General features: G+C 31.6%; 1 protein-coding gene across 3 annotated transcripts in view; it reads left to right on the top strand.

Annotated features, from left to right (window-relative positions):
* CSMD3 (CUB and Sushi multiple domains 3) overlaps window positions 1-14204 on the top strand; it is a gene marked incomplete at both ends in the record, with an annotated part of 604245 nt that overhangs the window by 387707 nt on the left and 202334 nt on the right. For all 3 annotated transcript variants that reach the window (XM_082293775.1, XM_082293774.1, XM_082293773.1), the window contains one exon: window positions 8218-8387. In XM_082293775.1, coding sequence (XP_082149901.1) covers window positions 8218-8387 — 170 coding nt within the window. The remainder of the gene's footprint in view (window positions 1-8217; window positions 8388-14204) is intronic.

Genomic DNA, 14204 nt, shown 5'->3' with positions numbered 1-14204 from the left:
AAACATAAATGTCTTTCAGATGTTAATTGCACAGTAAGTATGGATTGATTATGTGTTTCCTCTTACTTGTTGTTAGTTACTGTATCAAAATTTTTAGGTCCAAACCACTCCTATGCCTACCTTGGTATAAGGAAAATTATGAATTTAGCATACACATTAGCAACATTTATATGTGTACCTACAGAAGAGATGTTTTAGAAGATGATTCAGAGCAATGGATGAATAAAAGTTATTTTTGTGTTGGGGTTGATAAATTTTTAGCCATAAGAATAATAATGAATGTGTGCACAGTCGAGAAGACAGGTTAAATTTCAGTAATAAATTTCTGGAAGTGTTAATATACTGAAAATGAATTGGTAAATTATCAGCAAAAAGAAACTTCCACAGCAGCATAAATGAAAAAAAAAAATGCTATATAGCTTTCATGACATAGAAAAATAATGTTTATGTTTGTTTGTTGGGTGGAAAGAGAAAAGCTGTATAAAGAATATTTTTTTTTCTAGTCAACATGTTTTCTCATTACTTTTGAAAATAAAAGATAGTCTCAACTAGAATGACTTAATTAGAAATTTTCCCCTCATAAGTATCCAGCCTTTGTCAATCTTGTGCTTAATTTATATGTCATAATAATGAAATTCAAACAAGACAACAATAGAAATTGCTGTTGACCACTTATATTAGATTCAAAATTTATGTATCATTACTGTTGCTCATATTTGGCTTTTTTGTCAAAATGATTAATGAGATTTAGTTCTCCTGATATCATGTGCACTTTCACATATGTACAACATCAATTGGGAGCTAACCACTGCACACAGAATTTGTGTTCAGCTTGTCAACACAAGAATAAAATGCAAGAAAGAGAGATAAAGTAGAAGAAGTTTGATGGTAGGCCAAACATCACTTTCTGGATACAATGAAGGCCAATGTGTTGGGTCTTGAAACAGAGTAGTCAATCATAATTCTAAACCAAATAATTTGCCAGAGAATTAGAAGTCTACTTTCCTTTTCTTATTTAGAAGATGGGTTAATATTTGTTATTTATTAATTAATGTTATTATTCAATCTATGAAGATATTCTTTTTTCAAACAATTTGACTTAAGACTTAAAAAGTGAAATTCTGAAATTAGGAATTATTAAATGGAAAAGTAATGTTCAAGTAGCAAAAAAATATATTTTTATATTTTATTTTTAAAGCTGAATTTCTCAACTGATGGTATTATCCCAATTCAGTTGTACTTGATGTTGTCCTGGAACAGTTTTTATAAAGGATTTTTCTAAAAAAGCATAAAGATTTTCCACTTTTTGTACAACATATGATGCAGTACTTCTTGGGGTACATGTCTGTAGTCACTCACTGGGCAAGCACTGTTTGATGGTACTGAAACTTTGCTGTGTTATCCACACTGTTTCAGTTAACAAATCTAAAACGCTCTGTATGAGTTGCTACAAAGTAACTACAACACAGCCAATAGTACAAGTTGTAATAAATGGATGTATCTAATGACAACAGAAAAGAGTCCATAATCTTTGAATTGCTTGCTTTGAACATTTCCATGGACAGTGAAAAGAAAATGTCTTTTTGACTCTAAGTAATCACTTTAAAAAATACCTACAGTAAGTATGAATGCTTGTTCACTTTTGATTTTTTATAAAGGCAAACTCTAAGCTCTGGTGGTCCTAAGGCATCAACATTTTCCTTAATATGCTAGGGGTTTGTCTCCAGCTTGTAATACAGAGCAGAAGAATAGGCTTAAGTTTGTGAATGTGGAGTTGTTTTCATAGGGTTATAGTGCCTCTGAAATGTTCCGATCCATTTGGAGATCAGATGTCTTTGCCTAGTTCTCTTTATAATTTCCAATGCCATAGATAGCTTACAAGAATTTTCCTGTAACGGTGTTACAGATAGGAACAAACAAGAGCAATTATTATTGCTTTAAAGGGAAAAATAGTGACATAGATAAAATAAAACTTTTCTTATAATAAATAATAGAATGAAGATGGTTAAAGAACTATTAGAATACTGTCATTCCTTAGTTTAATGGTTTATTTTCATGCTGTATTCAAATATAACCAAATGCAGTGTTCATATTCAGCACACACATTTCTTTATTGGAATTGCTTGTCCTTTCAGTGAAATGTAGAAAGCTGTCTCTATTATGCCAGGATTTCTTATGCCTTTTTTTTTTTTAATCTCCCCTGCCCTCTTCCAGTTTGTTTTTGCTTTCCTTATAAGGCTGTCCAATAGCCAAATTGTATTACTTTTCACTATAACTGTCGTTTATAGACTATAATTGTTTCTATGTCTATGTAAAATAATCTGTGTCTTCATAGCTTCTCAACTGTGTCTTTTCCTTTAGCTTTCTTAGGGGCATACAATTTCTTTCCAGACTGCTAAACCTGCACTGGAAGACATTGACTTTAAAATTTTTTTCTTCTGTGCTACTTTAACATTTTCTGTTCATTCTTGTCAGTAGATCCCAAACAGTCTCTAATCCTGGACTTACAGATTTTTAAGGAACTACACACCTTGCAATTTTAAAAAACAGAGAAAAACCATAAAAAAATCTACAGGCAAACTCATTAATTTATGTCATGTTGCATACTTTTCAGATAATACTGTACATTAATTTTTGCTGGTAGAGATTTTTGCCAAGGTGTTCACTGATGTAGCTTCTTTGCCAAGCTTCAGTTAAGGTGCTTTTCAAAAAACACCAAGAACAGACAGAAATGTCTGAAAGGTTATATTGTATGAGAGAAAAATAAATTCAGTGTTCACTGGATATGCATAAATATGGAGCCAAGGAAGTGAAGGTTCTACCACAGATATATCCATAGTAAATTCCTTAATTAGCAGGAGAGCTATTAGTTACCTCTGCGCATCTTATTCTATATGCCATTAGTCTTGCTGCATCTGCATAACTCCATCCATTTCTGTGCATATATAAAATTAAATACAAAGGTTGCTTTTAATATATTTGGCTTGAAAACAATGTCCTTTTGCTAGCTTTGAGATTTCTTTTCATATGTGGACTGTTTGGGCAGCATGAATTCTGAGTTTAAGGACTGTGATATCCACTTCAAAATGTCATTGATTCATCTCAGGACAAATGAATCATAAACTTTCTTCTGTTTGTCAGAAGTAAATTTATTCTCTTAAGTATTTCTTCTATAGTGTGAATATGTTATATGTCTGTTATTTTCTTCGGGAGAGGATTCCTAAAAAAAGCAAAATACAGTCATTGAGGTCTCACCACATGTTAGTATAATAGCATTATAATGTGATAAGAAGTTTCTTAATGATTCTTATGTATTTTAATATTTTTCATCAAGTTTTAACTGTCCCTGTTCCCTATGTGCAAATTTTTACTAAGCTCCAACAGTTCCAGCAGTTCCTTAGTTATTTTGTGGAGGAGTTTTTTTGGTTGTTCATGTTGGGGGATATTTTTGGTGGTGGTGTTTTTAAAAATAATATTAAGTTATTTTAAAGGAAAATCATGCACATTGGTACTTTAAATTCTCTTGATATAGAATGTGGGGTTTTTAATACAATTTGCCCTGTTAATGTTAATGCAGAAGCTCATTTGTCATGCTATTTCTTCATCCTCCTTTGATCAGTTGCAATGCAGGAGCACATTATTTAAAGTATATGGGACTCCTACCCATTCTTGTCAGCTGGAGCAATCAGTTATGAAAAATAATATTAATAATATAAGTAATTCTTTCTAAGAAAGATTTCTTTTGTATTTGGCCATTGGCCATTTGGCCATTGATGTAGAAATAAATACACGATCTTCCCAGATTTGGAAATACTGTCTTTCATTATAACATAAATAATGTAGTCATAAAGCAGCCAAAAAATTATTTGCAAAATATATTGAAAATTAGTTTCATACACAAATAGATACATTAATCTTTTGATGTTCAGATCAGATAGGAAGTAGATACATGTATTGCAGATACATAATAAGAAATTTCTGTTAATCATTTTTGTCTATATGAAAGGAAGTCTTGTATTTTGGAACAATGTAAAATAAAAGGAAAATCCACTATTCTTCTTGATTCAAGAAGACAATGTTCTTTTCACTTTTTTCATCAGCATAGGGTTCCCTGTATTTAACCTGTCAGAATATAAAAACTGCCTGGAAAACTAGTCATAACCTTATAACTCATATTATTCACAGAAATAAAGCTCTAGTGATCACTTAATCCTTTCAGAATTTTTGTGTTATTGTCCATTTTGCTGCCTTGTTTTGACAAGAGTCTGTTTTCTGGTTTATGCTAGCCTTCAGTTGAAGAGGTAGAACATCTGAAGACAAACGGCTTTGTAAGAAACCCTTTGTTGAGCACTGAATTTAGATACAGTTTCTGAAGTAACTGTTGATTTACAATCTAATACAGAGTTGTTTAAAGATAAAATCCTTTCTAGAATGCTTCTGCTTACTTGCCCAGTCAAGCTGTTGCAATACACAAGAGATACCTAACCAAGAGATACCATCTTTTCAAAGTACAGAACTGCTAGATGTAGTGCTTACCTTTTGATTCTGTGGGATCATATTGAAGAAAACAATTTCATTCTGTCTGAATTTTGATCTGTAGGAGCACATCATGGTTTTTTGACTGATAATTATTTATGGTGAGCATTTAATCAGCTAAATTGTTGAGAAATATTGCAATATTCTCCTATTGTATTTTTTTTTAAAGCTATTCAATTCATTGAAGAAGTGTATTCAAATGGTTCAAACAGATAAATTTCATTCCTTGGTTAGATCACAATGACATTTTGCTTGATTACAGAATTTAAATACACTAATAAACAGCAGTTAAAATTAATCTGTTTTATTATGGAAAGGTGCAATGAACACACATTCATAGCCAAAAGCATAACAATCTTTTATTGTAATTATCTTGTTATAGAAGGTTTTACTTTTCATTATTTTTCCTTTGAGGTTTTTGTTTATTTTCCTTTCTAATACTGAAATGAATCTATTATTTCTGCCAAAGTCTGGAAACAATAATTCACTTCAGTAATTCACTTACTGTTACATCCTTCTACTTTACATTAGGCTGAATTAAACTCTTTGTGAAAATATATCTGGATGTGGAATATTTTTCCTATTTTTTTTTTCCCTACAAGAAAAGTGTGTAGGGTAGATTCTAGGTTTCAGCTGAAACAAGTAGAGCTTTTTAAAGAAACAAAAACTTTATAAATAAAGCAACCTGATTTTTATCTCTTTTGAACAGGGAGTATTACTAAAATGAAACATTAATTCAGTAAAGAAATATTTGTAAGTTCTGACAACAGCTCTAATTATGCTTTAAAGAATGGCTACAGACTCTCTGATCCGCTGTAATGTTTTCTTTACTTCTGAAATACTGTTTTGTCACTTCTTTTTTCTGTCCTATGTTTCCCTATTTACACATATTCCCTTAATTTTATCCTGGTTTTCCTTTTAAGTCTCTTTTACTCACTATAATGCCCCTTAAAATTATTTTCCAAACACTTTGAAAAAATTGCATGTGTTTAATATTTGGATTTATTTTAAACTTAAGAACTCTATTTACATTACTTTTCCTGACACTTTTTTTACTCAGCACTTAAATGCAAATAGAACGATTAGGGTCTCTTCTTATTTTTGCTCTAGTATTAATTATAGAATAGAAGGAAACTGTAAGTTCCATGAAGTTCCGTGTGATTTTAAAAAATGTAGCCACCTGTTTATGTTTATAGATAGGAGTGGAGATTGTCAGATAGAACTATCTATGCTGCAGTTTGGAACACCTTACAATATTAATAGTGGACCTTCCCAGTTTGATTTAGGACTTGTTCGGAAATATAATCCTAACTCCTGTTTTTCTGTGAGTATGTGCTTGATACTTTGTGGTTAGTTGTTCTGTTGTGGCTTTTTAAGACATAATTGCACTGACAGGAGGCAAGGAGAGAAGCCAGGAACTAACTGTTGATTTTGTCAGAATTCCTCTGACAAGTGTACAAAAGATGCAGCTGTTGTAGGCTGGACTGTGTGCCTCCATGGAACTGTGATGATGCAATGGGAGAAATTCTATTATACTGTGGTTTTCGAGACTGCTGTTGCTAAACTAGCTTTCTTGTCTGCTAACACAAGATACAAAAAAATCACATAATGGTTTGGGTTGGAAGGAACCTGTAAAGATCATGTAGTACATCTGTCTGCCATAGGCAGGAACATTTTTGACTCAATCAGGTTGCTCAAAGCCTCATTCAACCTGACTTTGAACACTTCCAGGGATGGGACATCCACAACTTGGAACACAATATTCTCTCTCTAAATTCAGAAAGTCATATTGATAAATATGATGACATAAAAAGTTTCCTTCTTTTTAACAGAAAACTTAGCCTGATTCTAAAACAGTAGTTAAAAATGTCCTAACAGTTAGCTTACTGCTGTGCTCAGATTTTAAAAAAATTGCTTTGATTTATAGTTCTGACATAACCCAGAGTTGATGGATAAACTTAATACCATAATTACCTTGTGCCTTTTGGCTTTTTTCTCTCTGGAAAGGGAAAGGATATCTCACAATCTTGAAATTATGATCATCTTACTCCTTTCTGTTGTAATTCAAAGTGACCTATGCATCTTTGAAATAGCAAATACCCATTTACTTGAGAGTGCAATAAAAGGATAGATGTGATCATGTGGACTAAAAGGTTTTCCACTTTTGCCTAGATTAAGTGTATCCAGCTATTCCAGTACAAAATAATATCACCTGAATTATTTGGGTACTTGTTCCATATCAGTGAATTAGATGTAGTCATCAAGCATTTGTTCTTCGTTCTGTGCCTTATTTGGCTTTCTGTGCAATGTTTGCTTTAGCTGCATACAGAAAAGGTAGTTAATCAAGTTGGGGTTTTTTTTGTCATTGCTGTCCAAATTTCATGTACAATATATATATTCCAATATCCTGAATGTAGCTCAAACAAGTCTGGGGTGGGAATTATAATAATGTTAATAAAAATTAAAAGCTTTTAGAATAGATACTGTAGTTTGCTTAAGCATCTTTTCAAATTATTAAGGTTACTGCATAGTTTTGCAGAACAACATTACTTACTCTGTGAAATTATAAATCAGTTAAATTCCCAGGTTGAAATAAATGAGATGCATTCTCATGAGACTGGGTAAAATAAGTGGCAAAAATATTGAAATAATCCTGAAAACAACCATAAAACCAGAAAAATTAGTGTTACAGTTAAATTTTAAATTAATCTAAATCTGTTAAAAAGAGAGGAAATACTCTTGTACTTTCACTATAATGGCCACATAACAAGACTAAATAAAAAGGGAAGCAAAAGATTATAAAAGTTTCTTAGTGTCTATTTAAAATACCTGGTAACTAAATGCTAAAAATTACCTAATTAAAATTATGTATATAGTCCAATATATGATAGGGAGTGAAAGTTAGTTAATAATGCCTAATGAAGCATTGTCAAAAGTGTTTTATATTTCTAGGGGTTTTTTTGATGATTAAATGAATTGCCAAATCTTGAATTATAAGGTTTACTTCTTGAAATAATAGTATTATTTGAAAATACTTATTTATATTTTTAAGTCTTAAACCAATTTAATTCACTTTTTTTTTTCCCAGGAGTTATATTTTTCTTCTTTTATGTTATTGAAATTGTTATTTTCTATATTTATCTGGTAGATGTAACATAACTATTTTTCTACTGTAATTTACATGATTGACTATGTTATCATGGTTAAATAATATCAGAGGGAAAAAAAGAATCATTAATCTATGTGAAAATGCATGTATTTACATATATATATATTTATGCATGTGCATGTATATATAAATAAATACACATATAAATTTATAGAATTCTTTTACTGTCATTTAATTTGCAAGTCTTTATGAATTTCAGTGTTGGAGAAGTTAAAACCAATACACCAAAATTCAAGGAAGATTCTTTAAAACAATACCATTATGAAATGTGTCATTAATACGATTTTAACTCTCTAAATTTTTTTACATACTTTTATTAAAGTATTGAAATTTAGAAATACTCTTGCAGCCTCCAATCACTGTCATGATTGTATACGTAAAATTAGATTTTAGATATTAATAAACATTAATAATGTTGAACTAGGTTACATTAACATTACCATTATCACCATTACTAAAAGTATTTACGAGTTCTATTAAAATATGCCTTAAAATTTTTTTTTTAATTGCAGCTGAATGTGGAGCCTCCACGACAAATAATGAAGGAATCTTATTGTCCCCCAATTATCCTCTTAATTATGAAAACAACCATGAATGTATTTATAGCATTCAGGTACAAGCAGGGAAAGGAATCAATATTTCTGCCAGAACATTTCACTTAGCCCAAGGAGATGTTCTTAAGGTATGTAATCATGTAACTTATTTGTTATTTCTGAGCTTGTACTACCTCACATCATTGAGGTTTATCTGTCTGCAGTACTACAGTACCAGGTAAGTGGATTTCAAGCATCTCTTAGAAAATATGTTACTAAATTTGTTCCATTTTAAAATGTTCAAAATTAGGCACTCTCAGGTACCTCTATAATCTGTTTCTTAATGCATGTTTTTCTGACCAGAGAAAATTAAAAAAGAGGTTTAAATAATAAAAGAAATGTTGCCATAATGGTTATTTTTATTCAAGTTTTAGTGTTAAATATTCATCAGTTACATCTTTTGATTTGTTTACTTACGCAGTATCTTCATATCTTGAGCTGTGATCTAAACATAATAAAACATAACACCCATAACTTTAATTTAACACTGTCTACATATTGCCTTCTGTACATAAGGTTTATACTTTAAATTACTTTAATCTGGTGTGGTATATAACATCTGCAAAATGGTAATCACAGCAATTGCATGTGAATAGAATTTTTGCATTGAAAAAAGAAACCACAAAGGGGAAAGAAGGATACTAGAACCTAGCAGAGTTTTATAGAGTGATTTCACCCTTTGATTTGTTCATATGTTTTATTACTGTACTCCAAAAGGTATAGTTCCAGCTGCATGTATTACTTAGCCAGCTACACATTTAAAGCTGATGTTGATCAGGGTGCCTTTTTGCACATACCATCTGCAATAGCACACCAATGCAATAAGTTATCCGTGATTAAATAATTGTCCAATTGTTCAGAATTTGTAATTTAATTAAATTTGCCTCTGTGAAATCAAAGGAACAAGAGGTACTATGCCAATCACCTTTGATTTTTAAAAGTTTTTCTGCCATATTCTTCCATGTACTTATTAAATGAGAAGGATTATGGAAATATATATTTCTAAGAAACAACTGTGATTCATACTGGGGTTTATCTCATCTAACTGTAAGCATCTGTACATTAGGGTAGGATTTCTGTCATTAGTTGTCAGATACAAGCCTTTTCAAAAGGGGCAAATTATACCTAAAATATAAGCAGACCTAAACAACTAATGTAAGATGAAATCAGGCAGCAAGAAGAAAAAAGTTATAATATGCTCTTCTTAAAGCAAAACACAAGCAAAGAAAAATAAACCAAAGGCTAATAGATACCCAGAATGCCCAGGGTATCAATTTTAAATTGAACTTGTTGCTTATTTCAGAACCAAGTAGATGCCTTTTAATTGTTACCTTAATTAATTTTGAAAGATTTTATTTGAAAGTTGATCAGTATGCATTAACATGTAAGTAATATGGAAAAAACCCTCAAACCAACCAATGAACCAACCAAACCATTCATTCAAGGAACTATTAGCCAATAAAAGCATATGGCTAGATTTTTCTCAAGACTTTTTTGATTGAAACCATTCAGCTCTATTATCTTAATTTAAATCATACCACTGTAGAAAGGGAGCTACAGTTATGTGCAGTTAGATAAATATAAATGAATATAAATATAAAGCAATTCAAGTTTTTCTTCTTTTTATTTTTTTAATTATTTAATGTACATATTTGGAAAGATCTATACACTTACGACTTTTCAAGTTCCATTTGAACCATATGCACTTCAGATGTTTAAGTTTAACAAGACAATATTAGCTCAGAAACTTAGAGAAGAAAATTCTGCTTTAATACTGCTACTCAATGTGAAATCAAGAGTAATGCAAAATTAATTATAAATAGAGGAAGGCCACCACTCAGCTGTAAATGTCAGTACATTTACAGACGCATTTGCTGTAATTTGCAGGTGTGTTTTTTAAATGAAACTAGTATTGTGTAATTAGAGTGTTTGTTTTTCAAGCCAGCAGCCTTGAATTATAATAAGGAGCTGGAGTTCCTCCTGATCTATTAAAAAAAAAAAAAAAAAAAAAAAAAAGGTAAGAGGTATTCTTGATTATGGTTGTCTCTTTTTTCAGTCTATATGGCATCATAGTGAGACAGAGGCACTCAACCTTTACAATTGTGGGAAGAAATATCTTTGGAACCCTCCATGTCTTTTCCTGCCTCCTTTCTTAGATGAGGTTCTCACAAACTTAAGTCTTAATTCTGTCCACTCTTTTTTCATGTGTTCATTTGATAAAGGAATTTTTTCAGGAAATACATTAGCAGTCACACAACCCAAACTTTCCTCCTGGAATCAGGTCTGAAGTTGTCTGTTGATCCCTATTTTTATTCTACTCTAAAAAAGTGAAAATACTGCTTAATTTGCCTGTTTTGCTGATTGTGGAGAATAAGCTTCTGGCTACAGGAATAGGACATTAGGGTTGTACTTCAGTCTTAAATAAATCAGTAATAGTCAACAAATGCTTTTAACCTAATATGTATATCTGCTTTGTAACTGGAAGGAACTTAAGTTTAAAAAAAAAATCATCCTGTCTTACAGAAAACAGCCAAGTGATATATAGTGAATACACAGTTCCCCATCAACTGTGAACTAGGGAGGGTATAGGAGTCCCCATTTTAAAATCAAGATACTTAAAACACCGGCTTCTAGAGAGGTCTTCCTTCCCCCCAGTGCAAATTAAGTAACTCCATAATATTTCATGGCTAAAGCTCAGGTTTTCAGTGACGAACTTTGCTTGGATAATCCATCTCTTTTCATCAGAAGTGAGGGATGAAAATGCTGGCAAAGAAGTTAGTCATGTACTTTGTGGTACTTTTTCTTGCAGCTAGGATTTTTAGATTACTAGAGGTATGCAGCTAAAATTCCATTCAAAGTGATTAGACTGAGTATTCTAATAAAATTTTGACAAGCTCTTTAATGACATCATGAGGTCTGCTGCTTGCTACTTGAATTAACTGACCATGGATGACATTTATATCTGACAAGCACTGTGATTGAAACAATGAAACAGCTGTGCTGGGAATACAGCATTAGGGAGAAACAGCATACTTAACACAAGTAAATCACCACCCTTACTATTACTCCAGGGGCAGAGAAGGAGGAGTTCCCTTTTATCACTTCTGAACTGGTATAGAACTGAGGTTTCAGAGTATATCATTTGTTTTTCATTTGCTTCATTTAGTATGCAATTCTCTTGTTCTCTTTTTAATGTAACTGCTCTGGCAACTTACATTAATGGTGCAGTTCTTTTGGTGTTTTATTAGAAACTGTAACAAATATGTAAATATCTCTACTTTTTTTTGTGTGTGTGTGTTGGGATATAAGCTGCTCTTGACAGTGCCACATCTTGTTTTAATATTTCTGAAAGTTTTATGAAGACATATGAAGAATTTAGGATCTGTATAATCACTACAGGCTAATCCATTTAATGTTAATCTCAGAAACTCTGCAATACTTGCTTCCTTCTTTGCAACTGTACTGATAACTGAGTTTGTGCACTATATTTCCAGAATTCAATATTTTTAGAGTAATCTACCTATGTGGGAGGCAAAGATAAATAATGCATTTTTTCCAAAGTATGAAAATATTGCTAGCTGGTTTTTGTTCTTTGCTTTTATCTCCATCCCCAATTTTGCTTGTAAACTCTCTAGTCTCTGCTAGCTGTATGCAAATGCTTGAGATATACACAGAAAGAACAGAGTTGCCATTTTTCTGCTTGCCTGAATAGTCCATTGACAGTGGTGAACATGTTATTTGTGTTGAAATGTGTTGAATGTAGAAAATATTCTTTTATATCAAAGATATTTTAATATACTTTCTAATTTAGGGGAGAGGCACTTTTATTAAAATTGAAACTTGAACAAGGCTAATATGATTGTTTTCTTTATTTTAAGTAGATTTCAGCATAAATAAAAATGTACCTATGCATGGTACTAATTAATGGGTGGTTTTCTGGTAATGTTTAAACAAAAAAAAACAAACCACCTCCAAAATTCTGCAGACAGTTTTCATTAGGTAAACCTAAAACACAAGAGAGAGGAACACCAAATATGAAAAGGACTGAGACAGAAAAAGAACATCAGTTGTTTCTGGGGATCTTAGTTCTCTTTTGTAGTAGACTATCTACTTGGCTTTATGTAGCGTGAGAGCTGCTGTGGTCGGTGATATTGCACCTATGTGGAAAAAACTGATTAAAGAATTATTTTTAATAATGCAATCAAGCAATCTTTCTTTTTCCTTTTACTAAAGCACTCACTGCAGCAACTAGCAGGTAACAGCATGTCAGCACACAGAACTGGCACTCAGGGTTCCCTTTGCCTCTGCTTGGCTCAGCACTGTTCGTGCTCCTGCCAAATATAGAGGATTCAATTTTACTGCATTTGTTCATTGTCTCCTCTATGAGCCAGATTATAAATGTGTATACATGATTCAGTTTTTGAGGGTTTTGGACAAAGACTTTGAAGGGATGTGATGTTTGGACCTTTTTGCTAATTTGTTTCTTAAGAATCTTCATGTTTGTAATAATAATACTTTTAGCAATATCATCCTGAATATAACACTTAGAAAAACATAATAAATGTAGGGGACAAAAAAACCCCCAAAACATATGGACCCTTTTCTGTCTTTATATTAGTGCTTCTATTCGCATGTGATATACATTTGACAGGGCGTTGACAGCCTCAGTTCTGAGCTGCTGATTTTATGTTATTTCTTCTCTTTATAAAGGAACAGATCTTCATATCCATATGCCTTTTATGTTTCAATGAAAAATCTCAAAAATAGCTTGATTAAAATGCACAAATTTTATACATTCACTTATGATACTCTCTTGGTAAAATTTTATATAGTCAAATAAATTAGCAGAAAAAAAGGCATTAATTTCCATCTAAAATTTGTTAATAATGGAGCCACTTAAGAGATTAGCAAGTTTTCATTGCTCTCTAACTGTAAATGCAAACAACGCTTCCTTCAAAAATGGAATATAACTTCCATTAGTTGAAATATTTAGGTAGAGTGTTCACTATTAGCATCCTACCCTATAATATTTCTATATATTACTGTGGTATGAAGAACATTAACTCAACTTTCTGTGCCTTTGTTTTTCTTTATGAATTAATCATTTAAAGTATTGGGCCATAGAAAAAGTAATAAAGATGGACCTCTGTTTTCTAAATAGTTTGTTACTGGCATATCTAGGCATTATCCAGTCATGAACCAATTATCTTTGAACTAATGTTACGCGATGTCTTTAAGAAAAATATATCCAACCAAATAGTATTTTTAAAATGATTATTCTTGGAATTACTTTTATCACCCAAGTGACTTAAATCTAGATGTGCTGGCAAGGCCTATAAGAAAATATATTTGTATATTAAAAATAAGCTAATTGTGCTACCTTAATTCGCATATAATATTACCTTCCAAAAAAACTATACAGCTGAATTACTAACTCATTCAAAATCATTATCTCCCACCTAATTTAACAAGGTTAGAAAGAAAATGTTGATTCTGCAAATCTCAGAAGGGTCTCCTACCACTTTATTCGCAAGTTAAATCGTATACTTTAAATGATTCTAAAAATATCCGGTTTTTTTCCTATTAACTCAAATGCAGCACAGAAATGAAAATGTGACTTAAATTGAGTTACACTACAAAAAAATGCATTAATTTATTGTCCTAAGGGAGACCCCAGTGTCTTAAGAAGAGGGGTACTTTAAATGTCTGAAAGACAGCAACCAAAAGAAAAAATAATTCAATTTAGTGTTTAAATGAATCACAATCCTGCCTCAGCTAAATGCACTTCTCCTACTCAAATGAATTAGTTTCAGAAGTGTTAGATACTATAAATTCTGTTCCTTCATAGAAATGATATAGGCTTAAAAATATTGTACAGTGTGACAGCTAGTTAGCCCACGAAATAG

The sequence above is a fragment of the Coloeus monedula genome (genome assembly GCF_965178545.1).
Source record: "Coloeus monedula genome assembly, chromosome: 1".
NCBI lineage: Eukaryota > Metazoa > Chordata > Aves > Passeriformes > Corvidae > Coloeus > Coloeus monedula.
The sequence above is the reverse complement of the archived record's forward strand: the minus strand, read 5'-3'. Positions and strand labels throughout refer to the sequence as shown.